The sequence below is a fragment of the Pituophis catenifer genome, unplaced genomic scaffold, assembly GCF_029215685.1.
Source record: "Pituophis catenifer annectens isolate HBS135680 unplaced genomic scaffold, rPitCat1.0.hap2 SCAF_1, whole genome shotgun sequence".
NCBI lineage: Eukaryota > Metazoa > Chordata > Lepidosauria > Squamata > Colubridae > Pituophis > Pituophis catenifer.
In genome coordinates, this window is record NW_027256881.1 from 337,904,144 (window position 1) to 337,926,751 (window position 22,608).

Below are 22,608 nucleotides of genomic sequence, written 5' to 3' on the forward strand. Positions count from 1 at the left end.
GTTCTTGCTGCTTTTTTTTTTTCTTTGAAAAACAAAATAAAACACAAAATCCTTTATTTTAAATGCTGCTCTGGAAAGTAACAACCTGAAACGCTGTCGATTTAAGATCTCCTGGTTTCCAGCAACCCAAAAAAATGCCAGAGGAAGCGTCCTTCTTTTTTAAGTCAACTCTATGGAAAAATATTCCCACCCCAATCTGGCACTGCACTTCAAAGAGGTAAATGATAGGCGAGGAGAGTTGTGGACAAATTTTAAAAAATAAAATAAAAGGGGAATGGGAAGAGTTTGGCGGGGGGGAAATGTTTGACACAGATAAAACCACATCAGCTGCTGCCTCCAATTATGAGGCTAGCAGTGAAAGAGGCCCCTTTTCTCCCCTATTCAGAGAATTCCGGGGTATGTAGATCACATCGTAAAAACAATGAAAATCCTGCACTGATTTCTACTATTATTTCTTTGCACATTCGTTATCTGGAAACCGGAGGGGAGATGGCCGCAGTTAGAGGAATCTGTGTGTCTGAAACCAAATTCTCCGAGGTCACATTCAGATCTACCGTGAGAATCTCATCTGGGATCAAGGGAAGGGGGTTTAAAAAAAAAAGGAGGATTTGTCCATCCTCGTTCGTCAGCACTGACTGGCGCCACCGTGGTGGTCACTCCCACTCCGCAAGAAACCCCTGGGCGGCAGGGTTGGCGTTACCTCTGCACGTCCATGCTGTGTCCCCATTTTCGGAGGAGAATCTGCATGAGATCAAAGGTGGTGAAACTGATGCCCACGGCGATGGGACCCTTGACCCAGTTCATGCTGAGCCCTTTGTACAAGCCTCGGACGAGTCCCTCTTCCCGAATGATGTCCCTCATGGTGAGGAAGATAGACCCGTAGGAGTAGCCCAGCGCCCCTGCGGTCTGCATCCGTCGACGGACCACGTCCAGAGGGTAAGAGGCCGACTGCCCGATCAGGCCTGCACAAGCCCCAAACACAAGCCTTTCCAAGGGGTAGGGTTCTCTCCTCCCGCTGTGATCTGGAGAAGAGACAGAAAGAAAAGGAGGCAGGGTGGAGATGCTTAGAAAGACAACAAACAGATGCTTGTCTTTGTCTGTCTGTCTGTCTGTCTGTCTGTCTGTCTGTCTGTCTGTCTGTCGTACCTAAGGCAGGACTAGAACTCACAGTCTCCTATAGTTTCCAGATTAGTGTCTTAACCACTAAACCTGTGATGGCGAACCTATGGCACACGTGCCCGAAGTGGCACACGGAGCCCTGTCGCCTCGCACGTGTGGTGTTGCCCGTTCCTCTCCCAGGTTTCTGGTGTGCATGTGCAAAAATCAGCTGGCCTTTTTGCATGTGGCAGTGCTAGAAACTAGAAGAGCTGGTTTTCCATTCTCCTACGTGAGCATGCGCGCCGTCCAGCTGATTGTCGCGTGCGCACGCGTGCCAGAAGAGTAGCTGGCTGAAACCGGAAGTTCAGTAGCTGAAACCGGAAGTTTATTTTCGGGAATGCACATGCGCCCTGGGCAGCTCCTCCATTTTCGTGCATGCGCTTCTTTTGTGGCACTTGGTGCCGAAAAGATTTGCCATCACTGCCTTATAATGTGCTTCTCCAGAAATAAAGAGCCAGCTTGGTTTAGTGCAGTGATGGCTAACCTTTTTGCCATCGCGTGCCAGAAGCGGGGGTGGGTCACGCGTGCGTGTGCCCACACCCATAATTCTATGCACCCCACCCCCTCACATGTGCACGCAACCCCCCCATGCTCTTCCCACCCCACCCCCCCACGCTCCTGGCACGCAATGGCCCGGTAGGCCAGTTTTTCCCACTAGGCTCCAGAGCCTTTCTAGGAGTCTGGGGAGGGCGGAAATGGCCTCCCCCCCCCCGGAGGCCCTACGGAGGCCAGAAACGGCTTGTTTGCCAACTTCTGGTGAACCCAAAATTTATGTTGTTAAATGAGACATTTGTTAAGCGAATTTTGCCCCATTTTACGACCTTTCTTGCCTCTGTTGTTGTTAGGTTAGTGTTATAGGTGTTAAGTGAATGTGGTTTTCCCATTGACTTTGCTTGTCAGAAGGTTACAAAAAGTGATTTTTTTGCCCAGGACACGGCAACTGTCATAAATATGAACCGGTTGCCAAGTGTCCAAATTTTGATCACATGTTCTTATCTTAGATCTTAGAATAACTTTATCTTCACTTTGAATGTATACTAATTGGCATGCATTAAAATGAAAGTTCTCAAACGATCACCACCTCCAATATACACTACATAAACATGACAAAATACATAAATACAAAATTATGCATATAGCCACATATATTATTATATGACACAGAGAAACAACACAGTCTAGTTCAGATATATGCATATACATGGCAAGAAAAATGAATCTTGCGAGTTTACCAGACGGATGGCCTAAGGAACAAAGTTACAGAATCTGGTAGTCCTGCTAGAAATACTTCGAAACCTCCTCCCAGAGGGGAGCAAAAGAAACAGACCATGAAGGGTGTGTGTGGGGTCTCTAACAATGCTTTGAGCTCTAAGCACATAGCGTTTATAAGAGTATCCTGAACAATGGAAAGCGATCTTCCTATAATCTCCGCTGTCTTCACCACTCTCTGTATGGACTTTCTATCTGAGGCACTGTTGCCACCAAACAGTTTGTAAACACGCTCTCAATCGTGCCTCTGTAAAAAATGGCCAGGACAGAAGGAGAAAGATGTGCTGTCCTCATCCGACGCAGGAAATGCAAATGCTGGTTTGCATACTTCACTATGTTTTCATGTTTATGGGGATGCTGGGATGGCCATAAGTGCAAAGACCTGTTGTAAGTCAATTTTTTTCCAGTGCTGTTGTTAATTTTGAATGGACACTAAAACAAACGGTTGCAAGTTGAGGAATACGTGCATATATTAGTATCGGCTTGATTGTCCTTACCTGCATGCAGCTTCTTCAGTGTCTCATAAGTGAAGAAGCTCAATCCAGCATAAGGGATCACCCCTAAAATGGTAGGTGAGAAGCCCCTGTACAGGGTCTTCAATCCTTCCTCGTGAGATATCCGCATAAATACGTGAATTATGTTGCTGTACCTGCCAAGGAAAAATGGAATAGGTTGCATTGTGGACTAGAATCCTGACAACATCAAACAAAAGTTAGGTAGAAGTTTGCAGGGAGAATGTCAAGGCCGACTCGCTCTGCACTTTCGCTTGAGCCGAATTTTATTTAATAATTTTTAATTTTTAATTCATGTTTGTCTTATGTTTTTAAATAGGCTGTACACCGCCCTGAGTCCTGCGGGAGAAGGGTGGTATAGAAATAAAATTATACTTATACTTATACTTACAGCCAGACAACAGAAACAAGGGAGGGTGGGGAAGGAATGATTGGGATGTATGGGAAGGAATTAAGGAATTCATGTGCACCGTCTATGGCCTGGGACAATCTCGACAATTCAAGGTCAAACGATGAGAAACTTTTGAGCCAAGCAGACTGTTTCCCAGGGGTGAAATGCTCCCGGTCCGGTAGTGATGGCGGCGGGTGGTTTGGGGAAACCGGTAGCAAAAATCCCTGAGCTCCCCACCACCACCACCATGCCCAGCTGAGCCGCACGATCCTCAGAGGCTTTTTTTTTTTTTTACTTTTCAAAGTATTTTTTCTACAACCTCTTCTGAAAAAATGCTTTTAAAAGTTAAAAAAAAAAGCCTCTGATGATCGCGCGGCTCAACTGTGATCGTCAGAGGCTTTTCAAAGCATTTTTTTCTGCAACCTCTTGGCCGAAGAAGTGGTTAAAAAAATACTTTGAAAAGTCTCCGACGATCCCAGCTGAGTTGCCTGATCGGCAGAGGCTTTTCAAAGCATTAGAAAAAATGCTTTGAAAAGTTAAATTAAAAAAAAAGTTGGCCACGCCCACCATCACATTACCTCCACCACCCCCACCAAGCCACGCCCACAGAACCGGTAGTAACAAATTTTACATTTCACCCCTGCTGTTTCCCAAAGAGATGGCACTGGATTAGTGGACACACTGGACGGTGGGTGGCCCAGGGGGGAAAAGGGGGATTTTATCTATGCAGTTTTTCTCACTAAAAGTCAGGGCTGGCTTTGCTTTCTAGTGTGCCTATATGGATCTATCAGTAAAGTTATACCCTTGATAAAATAATATCCTAGGACAGGGATGGTTAACCTTTTTGGTGCCAAGTGCCCAAAGCGCGCGCCCGCTCACGCGAATGCGCATACCGGAACTCCCAAAATACAAGGCGAGTGACCCCGCACATGTGCCCCCCCCGCCAATTTTTGGTTGGTTCAGGAGGCTTTCCAGGCCCAAATCGGAGCGTGGGGGGGCCTTGCGCGGCATTCCTGTGCCCCGTTTGGCTTCCAGGTTGGTGCAGGAGGCCTTCCAGGCCCAAAATGAGGCACAGGGGGATACATGCACGCGCACCTTCCCCCAAAATACAATGCGAGCACCCCCACGCATGCGCTCCATCCCCCCTGCATCCGCGGCAGAGACCCAAAGACCAGCTAGCCGGCGGGAGGAGCATGGCCATCAGTGGTGGGTTCCTCCCGGTTCAGCCTGGTTTGGCCGAGACGGTAGCTGTGATGATATGACATCACCGAACCGGTTCTCTTTGTTCGGGAGGTGGGCCCTCCTGCCCCCCTGTTATTCTTACCTTTTATTTGGCCCCGCCCTCAATCTATTCGCTGCCTCCCAAGTCCCAGCTGATCAGCTAGAAGGAAAAAAACTGTTTAAACTCTTGCCGCGGGGCTTCAAAGGGCTGCCCTACAGCTGATCAGTGTTAAAAGGCAGTGTGGTGGTAGACCAGGGCACTCGAAAAACAAATGGGTAGACCGGTGTCTCCAAAAACAAATGAGTAGACTAGTGCCTCCGATAACAAATGAGTAGACCAGTGCCTCCAAAAACAAATGAGTGGACCAGTGCCTCCAAAAACAAATGAGTAGACCCGGTGCTTCCAAAAACAAATGAGTAGACCAGTGCCTCCAATAACAAATGAGTAGACCAGTGCCTCCAAAAACAAATGAGAAGACCAGTGCCTCCAAAAACAAATGAGTAGACCAGTGCCTCCAAAAACAAATGGGTAGACTAGTGCCTCCAAAAACAAATGGGTAGACCGGTACAGCTCTGCAAGAAGTTAAAAGCCTGGTAGAACAGTACCTCTGCTAAATCCTAAAGAATTGTCACATGACCATCAAGCCACACCCACAAAATAAGCCACGCCCACAGAACCGGTAGTAAAAAAATTTAGAACCCACCCCTGGTGGGCAAGCGCGGTGGAGCTGGACTGGGGCGATGGCTGGCGTGCCCGCAGAGAGGTCTCTGTGTGCCACCTGTGGCACGCGTGCCATAGGTTCACCATCACAGTGATCTTCTTTTTCTGCATATGCCAATGGGACGGTTGACAGAGAAAGTCCTAAGGATCTATGGCTGTCCCAGGATATGTACCGCTATTTTAGGGAGTCTCCCAAGGGTGGGGAATTTAAATGTGTTGGCCATGTTTGTCATCTTCGTTTATATTGGGGCAGGCTGAATCTTTTGTGCGTACTCTCACAAGAGGTGGGGGATTGTGGTAAACCACAAAAGCATCCCTTATCCCCCCCTCCTGGGAATCCAGATTACATTCCACTACAGTCTTGTCAATTTTTTTTTTTTTTTGGTCACTGTGATTAGTAGATCCCCAAGATATTTTATGGGTTCGCCAAAAGTAAACTATGCACAAGCAAACCATTTTATGGATTAATGCGTTATTGAACCAATTACAATCCTGGAGTGGAAGGATTTTTGTCATAACTTTGGCAAAACTTTCTTGGCTTCGAGAGTGATCAAAGCAAGTCTTCATTTGGATGAGGGTTTGTGCGCCAACCTGTCACTATGTAGGTTTTCAGGAACAATAATAGTTAAAGAATACACCTCACATGTCCCTGCCTAACTACTTACATTTCCTTCGGTGTTACTGCCATACGGGCACGGACCAGGTCCAGGGGGTATGTCAACATGGCAGCTGTGATCCCTGCCAGAGAGCCTGCGACAAATCTGGGCAGAGGGGTGAGCGCTCTAAAACAAAAGTAATATTTGAAAAGGAGAATTTCTTTGGTTGTTGGCTAGCTATCCTGTTTTCCCGAAAATAGCACCCAACCGGAAAATAAGTCCTAGCATGACTTTTCAGGCTGCTCATAATATAAGCCCTACCCCCCAAAAAATAAGCCCCCGTTAAGATTGTCAGCCAGATGGATGCATTTAGTACTGTATTTTCCCCAAAATAAGACCTAACCAGAAAATAAGCCCTAACGTATTATTTTGGAGCAAAAATTAAAACAAGACCCGGTTTTATTTTGGGGGAAACACGGTAGATCCTAAACATCTCTCAGACTGGGCAAAAAAGCTTCCAAACTGAACACTGTTCATTCCAAAACTCTGGCTGTGTTCCCTTGCCACAAAAGTACAGTTGGCAGGATTCCTACATCAGGCTAAGCAATGAATCAAGATTTATAAACCACAACGACCCAAGTCCATCCCCCTCTGAAGTCCTGTTGACGGTTATCTGGCACAAATTTGCCTTGCGAGGAGTTCAGATTCTTGTGTATAGGAAGCATGAAGTAAATCTGAACTCTTTTGAAAATTCTCCTGGTTCCTGGCTTCTGGCCCCTGACAGTGTCTTCCCCACATGCTCAGGTCGAGACTTTTAAGGGCCGAGACTGAGTCAGACTGAGGCTCCATAGCAACTTACTTTCCCTGGAAGCCATAGTAGCTGCCCAAAAGGTGCTTATATTGCTCATGCGCGGAGAACTGGATGGCAGCGTAGGGGATCACCCGAACCATGGTGGCCGAGTTGCCTCGCCATAGGCTGAAGAAGCCTTCCCTGAGGTAGGTACGATAGATCAGCCGGTAGGCCTCCTAGGTAGAAGAGGGGCTGGATTAGGTGCGACACAGTTGAAAGACAGAAGAGCTGTGAACTTTTTATGAGGGAATTTGGAGAGGGAAGGTTGGGGCTAGGGCAGGCAGGATGTAGGGCGTTTTCAGATTACAAACTCATGGGTGTCCCCTCAAAATGTTCCTGTTGATCCCAAGCAAGCTTCCCACAGAATGGGTTGGTATCTGCCTTTCTTTCATTGATGGTAATACATGTGAGGCCCCCAGATGATGCAGAAACCGCAACAAGACTGTTGAGACCATGGTAAACCCAGAAACGCAGATGCCAAGACTGAGGGACCTTTCAGAAGTAATTTGCTCCAGAAAGAATATGTCTCTGCTCTACTTCTTGCCCACAGTTCTCAAGAAGAGGGAGGAGGAGGAGGAGGAGGAGGAGGAGGAGGAGGAGGAGGAGGAGGAGGAGGAGGAGGAGGAGAGGAGGAGGAGAAGGAGGAAGAGGAGGAGGAGGAGGAGGAGGACAAGAAAAAGAAGCAGGAGGAGGAGGAGGAGGAAGAGGAGAAGAAGGCAAAGAAAAAGGAAGAGGAGAAGAAGGAAGAAGAGGAGGAGAAGAAGGAGGAGGAGAAGGAGGACAAGAAAAAGAAGGAGGAGGAGGAGGAAGAGGAGAAGAAGGAGGAGGAGGAGGAGGAGAAGGAGGAGGAGGAGGAGAAGGAGGAGGAGGAGAAGGAGGAGGAGAAGGAGGACGAGAAAAAGAAGAAGGAGGAGGAGGACAAGAAGGAGGAGGAGGAGAAGGAGGAGGAGAAGGAGAAGGAGGAGGAGGAAGAGGAGAAGAAGAAGAAGAAATATCTGACAATAAGTATTCCTTTAAACCACAGTGGGGAGAGAGAGAGAGAGAGAGAGCGTGTAAAACAGGAGAGTAGAACCCAGTGCCAGAGTCCAGCAGAAATATTGGGAACCATTGGGTTCCTTTCTTTTGATGGAGGAGGGGCAACTAAGCGAGAAGGAAAGATTTTTGCCTCAAAGACCCCTCAGATGCTACTATAGGATAAGTCAATGGCACACCCAACTATCTGCCTCCTTACACAGAACAAAGACTACTTTTCCTCTGTGTTGGAGTTAGCAACCAGCTACACAGCCTCCTTATGAGGCTTGAGTTCCTCTTTGAATGTCTATTCTTTTGCTGGAATTTTGCCCCAGGATTTTACTTCAATTGGCACATAGCAATAGCACTTAGACTTATATACCGCTTCATAGTGCTTTTACAGCCTTCTCTAAGCAATTTACAGAGTCAGCCTCTGGCCCTCCAACAATCCTGGTCCTCATTTTACCCACCTCGGAAGGATGGAAGGCTGAGTCAACCTTGAGCCGGTCAGACTCGAACTGCCAAACTGCTGGCAGCCGGCAGTCAGCAGAAGTAGCCTGCAGGACTGCATTCTAACCACTGCGCCACCACGGCACATCCATGCGCCTACCGTTTAAAAGTAGTTCTGTTTTGACTAATTTTCATTGGCTCTTAAGAGATTAGAAGGAGGGGCAAAGGAGAGGGGTGTTAAGGTGGTCTTCCAGTGGTCTTTCGGGTGCGCTTCAAGGTGTTGGTCACCACCTTTAAAGCGCTCCATGGCATGGGACCTGGGTATTTGCAGGACCGCCTTCTGCCGCCGATAACCTCCCACCGACCAGTACACTCCCACAGAGAGGGACTCCTCAGGGTGCCGTCAGCCAGGCAGTGTCGGCTGGCGACCCCCAGGGGGAGGGCCTTCTCTGTGGCAGCTCCTGCCCTCTGGAACGATTTGCCCCCGGAGATACGAAGGATATCGGATCTCCGGGTCTTTCGCCGTGCCCTGAAAACTTTTCTTTTCCATCAAGCAGGGCTGGCGTGAAACCCCCCCCCCCTTTTTTTTAGTCTTTTTTAGCTTTTTAAATTGTCAAATGGGTTCTAGTTTTCAATGTTTTAAATTTTTGGGCCACAGTTATTTAATTCTTTTAATAATTTTAAATTTTGTATTGATGTGTGTTTTAGTTCTGGCTGTGCACCGCCCTGAGTCCACTAGGAGAAGGGCGGGATATAAATAGAATAAATAATAATAATAATAATAATAATAATAATAATAATAATAATAATAATAATAATAATAATAATAAAGGTGAGAGCAACCCATGGGAGCAATTCAGTGAGATTAAATCCTTCCCTCAATCTGCAATGAAGTTTAGAAAAGAGAAGGATGTTTCACTTTACCTTAGCAGAAAATCTATTCGACGACACTGAAAAGAGAGAGAGAGAGAAAAAAAAAAGAAGTCAGACACACATCAGCACTGCAACTAAGAAATCTATGGGCAGACTAATCCATGCCACAAACCAGCATCTTTGCACTCAGGCAGTCTCTGGTTTGGGACACCCCAACCAAGGAAGAGAACCATCTCGGCTGCCTTTGCGAATTGGCATCTAATGTCTGAACAGGACCGCATTAGCCTGGAGGGAGGGATGGTGTAGGCCAGTGTTTCTCAACCTTGACAACTTTTAACACGTGTGGAGTTCAACTCCCAGAATGCTGGCTGGGGAATTCTGGGAATTGAAGCAGGGGTGGGCTTCAGATCCTTTAGCAACGGGTTCGCTGCCCCGTTGCTGGGTAGGTGTGGCCATGGTGGGCGTGGCTTAGTCAGCCGCCTGCACTATGGCGGGGTAGTGATGACGTTTTTTCACCCTCCCCAGGCTCTGGAGGCTTTCCTCGAGCCTCCAGGGGGGCAAAAACAGCTTTCTCTGGGGTCCAGAGGCCAGAAATAGGCCCGTTTCCGGACTTCCAGAACCTCCGTTAGGCCTGTTTTTTGCCCTCCCAGACCCTCCACACGGCCCCTGCACTTACTTGGAATGATGAACGGGCCGCATGGAGACTCCTGGGAGGGGCAAGGTGGGGTGGGTATGGACAGCCAGGGGTGGCATTTGAGGGTTCCCCAAACTCCGGCAATCCTTGGCTAGAGGATTGCCCGAACCCTGCCGAACCCCCAGGAGCCCACCTGTGAACTGAAGTCCACACATCTTAAAGTTACCAAGGCTAAGTGTTGTGGCTCCGTTACCTGAGCCTGTGTCATCGGCAGGAGAAGACTCCGAGAGTGAAGAAGAGGAGTTGGCAAGGCCTCCCTCTCCAGGACCCTCCTCTCTGGCAATGCCTTCGGTGTCCGCCAAAGGGCAAGAGATAGGGCCGGGGCCAAGCACGTCCACGCAGCCACAGGTGGACAGTGATGAGAGTAATGAGTCTTGGCTGGATCCACGCCAGCATCGCAGAGATAAGTGCGCGCAACAGAAGAAAAGGCGTGCCTGAGATTAGGCTGAGTCACTGGACCACACCCCACAGGATATAAAAGGGAGTGTGGTGGCCAGTCAAACCTTGTGACGAACAAACCTGAAAGCTTCCACGCCATTCTGCATTGCCGGACTTTTGCTATAAGACTTAGCTGGATTATCTCTGGACTTGATTAACTCCGTAATTATTGAGCTGTTTCTTTTGATGTATCAGAAGTGGGGAGAAATTATCTCTCCTCTTCGTAAATAATAAACTCTTGGCAGGCAGCCACTAGGCTATTGCCAAGTTCCGTTATCTTAAGGAAAAGGATTTTGCCGGCTGGTTTGGTCTTTTAACTCTTGAACGTCTGTTGGTGTGTGTCCGTGTGGTTGGGGACAGAACACTAAGAAACATTGGTGTAGGCTGCAATAAGACCCAATCCTTAGCCCTGTGCTCTTCAACTTCTTTATTACGAGCCAAGATGAGAAGATGGAGGGACATGCTTATCAATGACGGGAGGAATTCAAATTTGTCTCTGTTCCACATTAATCAGAATCCCATCTCAAACAGTATGTCCAACTCTGGTTTCCATATTTTAAGGAGGAGTCAGACAACTAGAACAGATTGAGAGAATAGAAGAGATCAAAAACCAAGTCCTGCAAATAGATTGAAGGAAGTGAGAACATTTAGTCTTAAGAGAACATTCTTCAAATCCCTAAAAGGATGATATAAGAAGTGGTCTTTACTCCTTCTGTACCATCCCACAATGCAGGCTAGCGAATAATCAATTTAAGGTATAGGAAAGAAAGTTTTAAATATTAGAAAAAAGAAACCAAAGAAGTGGATCCAAAGAAGACTGTGAAACAGGGGTGAGTTGCCCCCGGTTCGGACACGGTAGTAGAACCGGCGGGAGGCTCCACCCACTGACCCGGACATCATCGTAGGTGATCTGCGCATGTGCGATGTGATGCGAACCAGTAATAAAGGTAAGTAGAACCCATCCCTGCTGTGAATTATAAACTATCACCGCATGTCCAAAATAACAGGAAGCAACATTATTAGATATGCTCTAATGCAGGGGAACCATGCTGGCTCGGGAATTCTGGGAGTTGAAGTCTACAGGGTGGACCAAAGGGGCCATGGTTCCCCACCTCGGCTCTCAAGCATTTGAATGAAGAATCTAAATGCTTTTAAAGAATATGCTGGCCTTGCTTCCACAAACCATTACACCTCAAATCTTCTTATTCCTGGCTTGTCAAAGGCCTTCTGCAAAGATGGTTGAACAAACTAATTACAAATTAGCCAGGATTTTAAAAAAATAAAAAAAGAAAAGCATGCAGTCTTTCCAAATCCTGCCATTTAGTTTCATTATCAAGCCAGACTTCAGAGGCAGCAGTCAAATCTGGCTTCCAAGCTGGTTAGAGCAATGACAAGCCAGGAATAAATGTGGTTGTTTGTCCAAATTTGGGTCCGTGCAGATCTACAGATTCCAAATCTCCAGAATTCCTCAACCACCAGACTACCACTGAGAATTCTGGGAACTGAAGTCCATCCATCTACATCAGTGTTTTTCAAACTTGGCAACCTTAAGATGTGTGGACTTCAACTCCCAGAATTCCCCAGCAAGCATGATGGCTAGGGAATTATGGGAGTTGAAGTCCACACATCTTAAAGTTGTCAAATTTGAAAAACACTGACCTAGAGCAGGGGTGTCAAACTTGATTTAATTGAGGGCTGCATCAGGGTTGTGTTTAATCTCGGGGGCCAGGGTGGGTGTGGCCAGCTCGACGTCACTCATGTCGGGGGCGCCTGTGGTGGCCTGAGCACTTTGCCAGCGAAAATGGGCTCCTGAGCTCTGTTTTCGGTTGCGACGGCCTCCTGCAACCCTCTGCCCGTGAAAGCCTCCCAAGCTCCATTTTTGCTGGCAGAGGCACCACAGGCCGGTCCTTCACTGTTTTCAGGGCGGTCCTGCGGGCCATATCTAAGCACCCCACAAGCCAGATCTGGCCACCGGGCCTTAAGTTTGACACCCCTGATCTAGAGGAAACTGTTGTGGTCCACCAGCAGCCTGCGGAGCTGGCAGCGGAGTCGGACAGCAATGAGACTGAGGAAGAACAGGGGCCAGTCCTGGAGGCTGGGGAAGGCCCGGATGAGGGCTCTGTGTCGGAGTCAGAGATGGGGCCAGGGCCATCGGGGAGTGATGTGTGGACTTCGGAGCCTCCAGAGGCTGACAGTAGAGAGGCAGAGGAACAGGAGGAGCCTGTTCCTAGTGCACGTATGAGAAGAGCTGCCAGAAGGCAGGAGCAGATAAAGCAGAGAGGACGACTCGGAAGTAAGGCCAAGAGATGATTGGCCCCTCCCATAAGGCTTAAAAGACCAGCAACAGCTCTTGGCCTCTTTGCCGGAAAACAACGCTGAGAGAATTGCTTCTTGTTTCACTGTATTCATTTCTTGTCGGCGTCTTCTGCTTCTGAACTTTTGCCAAGAAACGCCTTTGGCAGTTTGCCTAATTATCCCAAGGTCGGTGATAAACTGAGGAAATGGTGTTTTGAAGAATTTGCTTTAATTTAGTTTGGACTATGCTGAATGAGAATGAGTTAATTCTCAGCTGTTCTAATAAAGTCTGTTTGTTTTCGAACTGTTTATATTTAATACAACTACTTGGGCCTGGGTCACAACAGAAACTAGGATTGCTTCCATAAGTGAGAAAGATAGGGAGACTCCCCCATTTCTCCCCCCTACTCTCATGCCTACCTTGGAAAATGATTTTCGTCCTGTCCAACGGTGCCACGGCTGTTTTGGCCACAGCGCCAGCCAATGCCCCAGACACCAAGGAGTTGATCACACTTTTTCTCTCTTCAGGACTCTGGAAACAAAAAGCAGAACATTTTTAAGAGATCGAATCATGCAACAGAAAAAAATAGCAGCAGGGGCTTCTTCTCTCATAAGCAATGGTAGACAATTTTTTAAAATGGAAATAAGTGATAGGTTTCCTTTGGTTTTACGCTGGTAAGAGAACTTCATGCAATATTTTCTAATGGGGGATACTTAATCATTTACACAAAGACTTCCCACTGGATTAATGAATTATAATGACACAGGCAAGTTTTGCTCAGCATGCTAAGCCACAAAATACCTAATCAAGGATAACCCAAACAAGCTTTGCATATGACATGAATGCAGCCAGTAAGTCTTCAACTGACCTGAGTCTGGGTCTTCAGCAGGATTGGGATGCACAACAACAACAACAAAAAAAAGCCAGAACAAACTCAGAGAGTCATTCATATAGAACAGGGGTCTCCAAACTTGGCAACTTTAAGACTTGTGGACTTCAACTCCCAGAATTCCTTAGTCAGCTATGCTGGCTGGGGAATTCTGGGAATTGGAAGGCCACAAGTCTTAAAGTTGCCAAGGTTGGAGACCAGGGGTGAAATGTAAAATTTGTTACTACCGGTTCTGTGGGCGTGGCTTGGTGGTGGTGGTGGGAAATGTGACTGGGTGGGCATGGTCAACTTTTTTAAAAAAAAACACTTTTCAAAGCATTTTTTCTAATGCTTTGAAAAGCCTCTGCCGATCAGGCAACTCAGCTGGGATCATCAGAGGCTTTTCAAAGCATTTTTTTTACCACCTCTTCGGACAAGAGGTTGCAGAAAAAAGTGCTTTGAAAAGCCTCTGATGATCCCAGCTGAGCCGCACAATCATCAGAGGCTTTTTTTTTTACTTTTAAAAGCATTTTTTTTGTCGGAAGAGGTTGTAGAAAAAATGCTTTTAAAAGTTTAAAAAAAAGCCTCTGATGATCATGTGGCTCAGCTGGGCATGGTGGGGGGGGGGGCGCGCAGGGATTTTTGCTACCGGTTCTCCGAACCACCTGCCGCCATCTCTACCAGATCGGGCGGTCCAAACCAGGAGCATTTCACCCTTGTTGGAGACCCCGATGTAGAGTAAGTGTCAGATTCCAACTTGTTCCCATGAGATTCAATTCATAAGAGAGGAACAAGAGAAGAGGACATACAGGTAGGCCTTGACTTACAACAGTTCATTTAATGACCATTGAAAATTACAATGGCACTGAAAAAAAGCCACTTATGATTGTTTTTCGTACTTAGGACCAATGAAGCGTCCCTATGGGTCACATGATAAAAATGTAGATACTTGGTAACTGATTCATATTTATGACGGTTGCAGTGTCCCCAGGTCCCGTGTTCACATTTTATAACCTTCCAACAAGTAAAGTCAGTGGGGAAGCCAGATTCATTTAATAACTATGTTACTAACTTATCAACTGCAGTGATTCACTTAACAACTGTGGCAAGAAAGGTCATAAAATGGGGGCAAAACTCACTTAACCACAGAAATGTTGGGCTCAATTGTGGTCATAAGTCGAGGACTACCTGTATAGGAGCTTTGGCTTTGGTAGTCTCTTTGTTCAGGAGCCGTGTTCCATGTTGCAATGCTGCCTTTTGGATGTCAACACTATTAATTTCCACAAAGCCTTTTCAGTAATGAAAGCACTGAAACGTTTATTTCCCAAGGCATAAATTGCATAAAACACCTGTTTCTTTATGTGCTGTCTGTTAAGCAATGGTAATAAACCCTGCATATAGTATTAAGGGAGAAATACTGACGTTTTTTTCTAAAAAAAGTTATTTTGCTGCTACTTTTAAGCTTGTTGCTCATTTGACTTTTTTACAAGTAATCCTTGAATGCACAATCACAATTAAGCGCATAATTTCTGTTGCTAAGTGAGACATTTGTTAAATGAGTTTTGCCATATTTGACAACTTGCCTTTCCCAGCGAATCGCTGAAGTTGCTAGGTTACTAACACCATTGTGAAGTGAATCTGGCTTTCCCCATTGACTTTGCTTGTCAGAAGGTCGCAAAAGGTGGATCACAAGATCCTGGAGCACTGCAACCGTCATAAACTAAGTAATAATTTTAATTAGCAATCTTATGATGTTTGTGTGTCTATATTTTTCTTGACTGTACACCGCCTTGAGTCCTACGGGAGAAAGGCGGTATAGAAATATAATAAATAAATATAATAAATAAATAAATAAATAAACATGATTCAATTGCCAAGGGTCTGAAATTTTGATCAGGTGACCATGGGGATGCTGCAGTGGTCGTAAGTGTGAAAAACAGTCTTAAGTCAGTGATGGCAAACCTTTTCGGCACCGAGTGCCGAAAAGGGAGCACTGTGCGTGCTTGTCTGAGCCAAGACCAGGAACAGGAGGTGTGCGCGCAACAGAGAATGTACTTGCAATTCAGTGGTGGGATTCAAAAACTTTTACTACCAGTTCTGTGGGCATGGCTTGCTGGGCATGGCAGGGGAAGGATATTGTAAAAATCTTCATTCCCACCCCACTCTAGGGGGAAGGTTACTGCAAAATCCCCATTTCCTCCTGATCAGCTGGGACTTGGGAGGCAGAGAATAGATGGGGGGGGGGGCAGTCCAGGGGTGGGTTCTCAATTTTTTTACTACCGGTTATGTGGGCGTGGCTTATTTTGTGGTCATGGCTTGATGGTCATGTGACAATTCTTTAGGATTTAGCAGAGGTACTGGTCTACCAGGCTTTCAACTGCTTGCAGAACTGTACCAGTCTACTCATTTGTTTTTGGAGGCACCGGTCTACTCATTGGCATTTTAACACTGATCAGCTGTAGGGCGGCCCTTTGAAGCCCCACAGCAAGAGTTTAAATAGTTTTTTTCCTTCTAGCCGATCAGCTGGGACTCGGGAGGCAGCAATAGATTGGGGGCGGGGCCAAATAAAAGGTAAGAATAACGCGGGGAGGGGGGGGCGGGAGGGCCCAGCTCCCGAACAAAGAGAACCGGTTCGGTGACGTCATATTGTCACCGCTACCGGTTTGGCCGAACCGGGAGGAACCCACCACTGGGCCAGTCAGAGGTGATATTTACGGGTTCTCCGAACTACTCAAAATTTCTGCTACCAGTTCTCCAGAACTGGTCAGAACCTGCTGAATATCACACCTCTGTTGCAGTTTCTTCAGGTTTCTTCTTCGTAACTGCGGTTTCTTATTCTTTACTCCCGGCAAGTCTTCAGATTACTGCTGCGCATTCATATGCACCGATCAGGTGGCAAAGCGCATGCTGGAAAATGTACTTTGGTTTCTGGTGTGTGCATGCACACTAGCCAGCAAGTCTTCAGGTTACTGCCATGCAGGCACTCGCGCCAATCAGTTGGCTGGCCAGCGCACGTGCTCACGCCGGAAAATGGAAGGCCAGTTCTGATGCAAGCACAAACGCCAGCTGAACATCGTGCGTGCATGCACGCCAGAAACCCAGAAGAGGAACGGGTGCCGCCACATGTGCCAGGCGAGATGATGCTGTGTGCCATTTCGGGCACACGTGCTATAGATTTGCCATCATGGGTCTAAGTCATGTTTTCAGTGTCACTGTAACTTCGAACAGTTACCGAACAAATTGTTGTAAATCGAGGATTAGCTGCATTGTCTTGTTTCACAGCCAACTACTGTTATGACACAGCAAGACACAAACTGCTCACCTCTGGAAGAATACGTCCATGGACTCTGATCTCCGCATCATTCTGTTTTAAGCCTACTTGACCTTCCACCGCTCTACCATTATCCATACCAAGCTCAGAAGCTAGCTAGGAAGAGAACTGAGCCTCCTGGGAAGAAGAAGAGAAAAGAAAGAAAACATTAACATTCATTTTTCAAAATATGAAACTTTTAAAAAAAACCCAATCTGACTGATCTGTTTCAATTGCTCCATTTTTCACTGTCTCCTCCAGCTGCTTATTTGCACTGTTAGCCCTCCGGTCTGTTTCCCCCCACCCTAAAAAAGCACAATATTTATTAAATTTGTATAGTAACCCAAATGGATGTCTGAGTGGTAACAATTAAAAACAAAAGAAAAACAATACACTAAAACCATACAGGTAGTCTTCAGTTTACAGCCACAATTGAGCCCCAAATTGCTGTTGCTAAGTGAGACGATTGTTAAATGAGTTTTGTCCCACGGTTCCTTGCCACAGTTGTTAGGTGAAGCGCTGCGGTGGTTCGGTTAGTCACATGGTTGTTAAGTGAATCTGGCTTCCCCGTTCAGTTTGCTGGTTAGAGGGTCGTAAAAGGGAATCACATGACCTTGGGACATTGCAACCGTCATAAATAGGAGTCAGTTGCCAAGTGTCCGGATTTTGATGACAGCACACTGCAACGGTTGTAAGCGTGAAAAACACTTTATTCGGTGTAGTGTAATTTTGAATGGTCACTAAATGAACTGTTGTAAGTCGAGGACTACCTGTAATGTAAATTTAAGGAGAACTTTACATAATCATGGATGCAACCTAGCACACCTCAGGTTAGGTAGTTATTTTTCGACCATTCACTTCTGTACTTGTAACTTGTTTTGCAACAAGGAATTTGACTGGAGAATTATCCCTTCTTCTGTATCCCTTTTTTTCATTCTAGTTTATTTCTGGCTATGAGGGATTTGGAATGAACAGCTGTCAGATTACAAATGTTCCTTTACGCCTTCCTCCATAAGGCAGGGCAAGGGAGAAATGTCTGGTAGGAATCTGTTAGGAAGTTCAAAGATAAGGAAAAAAAAAACATAGCCAACCAAGCTAACTGCCCAATGTGACAAGTGACACTTGGGGGGAAGGGTTGTTGCCAGGGGTGAAATGTAAAGTTTGTTACTACCGGTTCTGTGGGCGTGGCTTGGTGGTGGTGGGGTAATGTGACTGGTTGGGCGTGGCCAACTTTTTAAATTTTTTAAAACTTTTCAAAGCATTTTTTCTAATGCTTTGAAAAGCCTCTGGCGATCAGGGAACTCAGCTGGGATCGTCAGAGATGCTCTTTAAAAAATGCCTCTGTGCCGATCAAGGAACTCAGCTGGGATCGTCAGAGGCTTTTCAAAGCATTTTTTTTAACCACCTCTTTGGCCGAAGAGGTTGCAGAAAAAAATGCTTTGAAAAGCCTCTGACGATCCCAGCTGAGCCGTGCGATCATCAGAGGCTTTTTTTTTTTTTTACTTTTAAAAGCATTTTTTCATCGGAAGAGGTTGTAGAAAAAATGCTTTTAAAAGTAAAAAAAAAAAAGCCTCTGATGATCGTGCGGCTTAGCTGGGCAATGTGGGGGGGCGGGTGCACAGGGATTTTTGCTACTGGTTCTCCGAGCCACCCGCCGCCATCGCTACCAGATCGGGCGATCCGGTCTGAACCGGGAGCATTTCACCGCTGGTTGTTGCTGGTTTGAATTATGCTGAAACCACGGGAAAGAGTCAGAGTTGATTTTACACTAAGTGTGCTGAGACGATGTGCCCAATAAAGGAATTCTTTGAGGAAAATGAAAGCCTCGGAGTTCTGATTTACTTGGGCTGATAAGTCGGAGCCTTGACATGCCAAGCACCCACATTTTGATGATGTAATTGTGTGGATGCTATGAGGCTTACAAGTGTGAGGACTGGTTTTAAGCCACTTTTTTCATTTCGGATGGAGCTTCAAATGGTCGCTAAATGGTTGTAAGTCAAGGACTACCTGTATTCCAGGGGTGTCAAACTCAAGGCCTGTGGACCGGATCCGGCCTGTGGGGTGTTTAGATGTGGCCCACAGGGCCGCCCCGAAAACAGTGAAGAACCAGTGCAAGGTGTCTGTGCCAGTGAATATGGAGCTTGGGAGGACCACATGTGCCCCTCCCGAGCTCCATTTTTGCTGGCAGAGGATTGCAGGAGGCCGTCGCAGCCGAAAACAGAGCTTGGGAGCCCGTTTTCGCTGGCAAAGCGCTTGGACCGCCACAGGCGCCCCTGCCACGAGTGACGTCGAGCTGGCCACGCCCACCCTGGCCATGCCCCCAGCAGCCACACACACACCCTGAGGTCAAACACAGCCCTGATGCGGCCCTCAATGAAATAGAGTTTGACACCTCTGCAGTGTATTCCCTCATTCATAACCAACAGTTCCCACATTCATAACTATTACGTTGGTGCTGGATCCATAAAGATAGATTTTTCTCCAGGACAACCTGCTCCTTCAGGTCTTCCAAGGGCCTACCCATCACCATGGTAACCGAGTCCATTCACCTTGCGCTTCTTCTTCTTTTTCCTTCTACCTTTCCCAGCATTAGAAACTTCAGATAATGTGTCCAAAACATAATAATTAGAATAGAATAACAGAGTTGGAAGGGGCCTTGGAGGTCTTCTAGTCCAACCCCCTGCCCAGGCACCACTTACACCTACACCACTTCAGACAAATGGTTATCCAACATCTTCTTAAAAACTTCCAGTGTTGGAGCATTCACAACTTCTGGAGGCGAGTTGTTCCACTGGTTAATTGTTCTGACTGTCAGGAAATTTCTCCTTAGTTCTAGGTTGCTTCTCTCCTTGATTAGTTTCCACCCATTGCTTCTCGTCCTGCCCTCAGGTGCTTTGAAGAACAGCCTGACTCCCTCTTCTTTGTGGCAGCCCCTGAGATACTGAAACACTGCCTGCATTTGATGCCTGCATCTAATCTTCAAGGAAAGGATATGGAAAGCCAAGGGAAATTTCTAACCATTTTTAAGGTTATCAAAGAATTCTCTCTGCCCTAAGGAGCAAAATGCTACAGGTAGTCCTTGACTTATGACCAGAACGGTGCCCAAAATGTCCGTTGCTACGCGAGACAGTTGTTAGGTGAGTTTTGCCCCATTTTACGACCTTTCTCGCCACAATTGTTAAGCGAACCCCTGCAGTTGTAAAGTTAGTCACACGGTTGTGAAGTGAATCTGGCTTCTGCATTGACTTTGCTTGTCAGAAGGTCGCAAAAAGGGATCACATGACCCCGGGACCAATAGTGGGTTCCTCCCGGTTCGGCCTGGTTCGGTCGAGCCGGTAGCAGTGACAATATGACATCACCGAACCGGTTCTCTTTGTTCGGGAGCTGGGCCCTCCTGCCCCCCCTGCATTATTCTTACCTTTTATTTGGCCCCGCCCCCAATCTATTGCTGCCTCCCGAGTCCCAGCTGATCAGCTAGAAGGGGAAAAACTGTTTAAACTCTTGCCGCGGGGCTTCAAAAGGCCGTCCTACAGCTGATCAGTGGTAAAAGGCAGTGTGGTGGTAGACTGGTGCCTGCAAAAATAAATGAGTAGACCAGTGCCTGCAAAAATAAATGAGTAGACCGGTACAGTTCTGCAAGCAGTTAAAAGCCTGGTAGACCAGTACCTCTGCTAAATCCTAAAGAATTGTCACATGACCATCAAGCCACGCCCACAAAATAAGCCACACCCACAGAACTGGTAGTAAAAAAATTTAGAACCCACCCCTGCCTGGGACATAGCGACTATATTGCATATGAACCAGTTACCAAATATCTAAATTTTGATCAGGCGACCATGGGGATGCTACAATGGTTGTAAGTGTGAATAATGGTTGTAAGTCACTTTTTCAATGCTGTTGTTACTTCGAACAATCACTATTTGTATGTTGAGGACTAGCTACACACACTTACCTCAACAGGTCTTCCTCCTAAACCAGGCACTAGAAATGCTACCCGATCTACCAAAACAAAGCCCTTTAAAGCAGTGGTCTCCAACCATGGCAACTTTAAGACTTGCGGACTTCAACTCCCAGAGTTCCTCAGCCAGCAAAGCTGGCTGAGGAATTCTGGGAGTTGAAGTCCGCAAGTCTTAAAGTTGCCAAGGTTGGAGACCCCTGCTTTAAATCAACCTCTGCCAAGGGAAGAAGAGAAATTTGGGTGAGAATTGAATGCCCCTCAGAAATGAAAGACCAGCCCCACTGGCTTTTAAATTGTTTGCTGTTAATTTATTTCCCCTGTACTGTTTACTCCATAACAGGCAGGATATATATATTTAACGTTTGTATTACATGTATTTTTATCGTTCGCTGTTCACCGCCCTGAGTCCCTCAGGAATAGGGTGGTATATAAATTTAATAAATAAATAAATAAATAAATAAATAAATAAATAAATAAATAAATAAATAAATAAATAAATAAATAAAGACATTTGTCAAATAATAATTTAATGCATACAGAAAGTCCTAGATTTACAACATTTTAATTAATGGCCATGCAAAGTTACGTCATCGGAAAAAAGTGACTTATGACCAATTTTCCGACTTATGACTGTCGCACGGTCATGTGACCGTGATCCCCACGGTCACATGATCAAAATTCAGAGACTTGGCAAATTACTCCTAATTAAGACGGTTGCAGTGTCCCGAGATAATGTGATTTACCTTTAGTGACTTTCTGACAAACGAAGTCAATGGGGGAAGCCAGATTTACTTCACGACCGTGTTACTAACTTAACAACTGCAGGGGATTCACTTAACAACTGCGGTGAGAAAGGTCATAAAATGGGGCAAAACTCACTTAACAAATGTCTTGCTTATTAAGCAAAATAAATGCTTTTGGGCTGGATTGTGGTCATAAGTCGAGGACTACCTGTATCATACATTAATGATTCCTTCCTATCCCAGAAGACAGACACCTCCCAATAATTCAAGCTGAAGAAACAAAATGTGAAAGCAAGCATAGGAATTTTTTTAAAAATAAAATAAAATAAAATAAACATACCTTCCTTGCTTGAATGCAGCTTTGTACTGAGAGGTTTTTCAACCAACTTCTCCAAAGCGGAACCGCTCGTAAATCGCTCAGTGGTTTGACAAATCAACAAAGCGGCTCTTGTTACTTGAAGCTGGGCCAGTCCAAGTGGAGATTATAGAAGCTGTTTGTCTACGTCGGCCTGTCCCAGTGAGATTAGGCAAGCACTCCTGACCTAAAAAATAAAGTAACCCAAGAAGGCAGCTGCAATTAAACTTCAGAGGAAGGGTGGGAGGGGGCTGTTTAAATAGTGGTGTCTTAACAGCCCTTCCTTTAAATTGTATATTTTTGGTATTCTCTTCGTACGCACCCAAACTCTGCCGAATTTTATTTATTTTTTATTTTATTTTAATTTGATTTATATGCCGCCCTTCTCCGGAGACTCAGGGCGGCTTACAGTGCGTTAAGCAATAGCCTTCATACTTTTGTATATTTATAAAAGTCAGCTTATTGCTCCCACAATCTGGGTCCTCATTTCACCTACCTTAGAAAGGATGGAAGGCTGAGTCAACCTTGAGCCTGGCAAGATTCGATCTTACTTTAATTGCAGACAGCTGATGTTAAATTACAGAGCTCTGTCTGTTGAGCTATCCAGGCTCCTATCAGACAAAATAGGACTTTCATTCTCAGGTTTTGCACACGAAAATAATTTGGAAGTTTGGCCAGTCTAGAGAAAAGAAGGACTAGGAGGGATGGGACATGATAGCAGTATTCCAGTATTTGAGAGGTTGCCACAAAGAGGAGGGGGTCAACTTATTTTCCAAAGCACCAGAGAGGACAGGACAAGAAACAATGGATGGAGACTAATGCAGGAGAGAAGCAACCTGGAATTAAGGATAATTCCTAACAGGGATGACAATTAACCAGTGGAAGAGATTGCCT

The 22,608-nt window shown here is 46.0% G+C and overlaps 1 protein-coding gene across 1 annotated transcript in view; it reads right to left on the reverse strand.

Annotated features, from left to right (window-relative positions):
• Positions 1–37: 37 nt before the first annotated feature.
• SLC25A42 (solute carrier family 25 member 42) overlaps positions 38–22,608 on the reverse strand; it is a 44,844-nt gene continuing 22,273 nt past the window's right edge. The window contains exons 2-9 of the mRNA XM_070931827.1: positions 21,700–21,901; positions 16,671–16,796; positions 12,900–13,011; positions 9,104–9,129; positions 6,728–6,894; positions 5,938–6,054; positions 2,925–3,076; positions 38–1,022 (exon numbers count right to left, since the gene is read on the reverse strand). Of these exons, the coding sequence (XP_070787928.1) occupies positions 697–1,022; positions 2,925–3,076; positions 5,938–6,054; positions 6,728–6,894; positions 9,104–9,129; positions 12,900–13,011; positions 16,671–16,757 (987 nt within the window). The 5' untranslated portion in view covers positions 16,758–16,796; positions 21,700–21,901 and the 3' untranslated portion in view covers positions 38–696. The remainder of the gene's footprint in view (positions 1,023–2,924; positions 3,077–5,937; positions 6,055–6,727; positions 6,895–9,103; positions 9,130–12,899; positions 13,012–16,670; positions 16,797–21,699; positions 21,902–22,608) is intronic.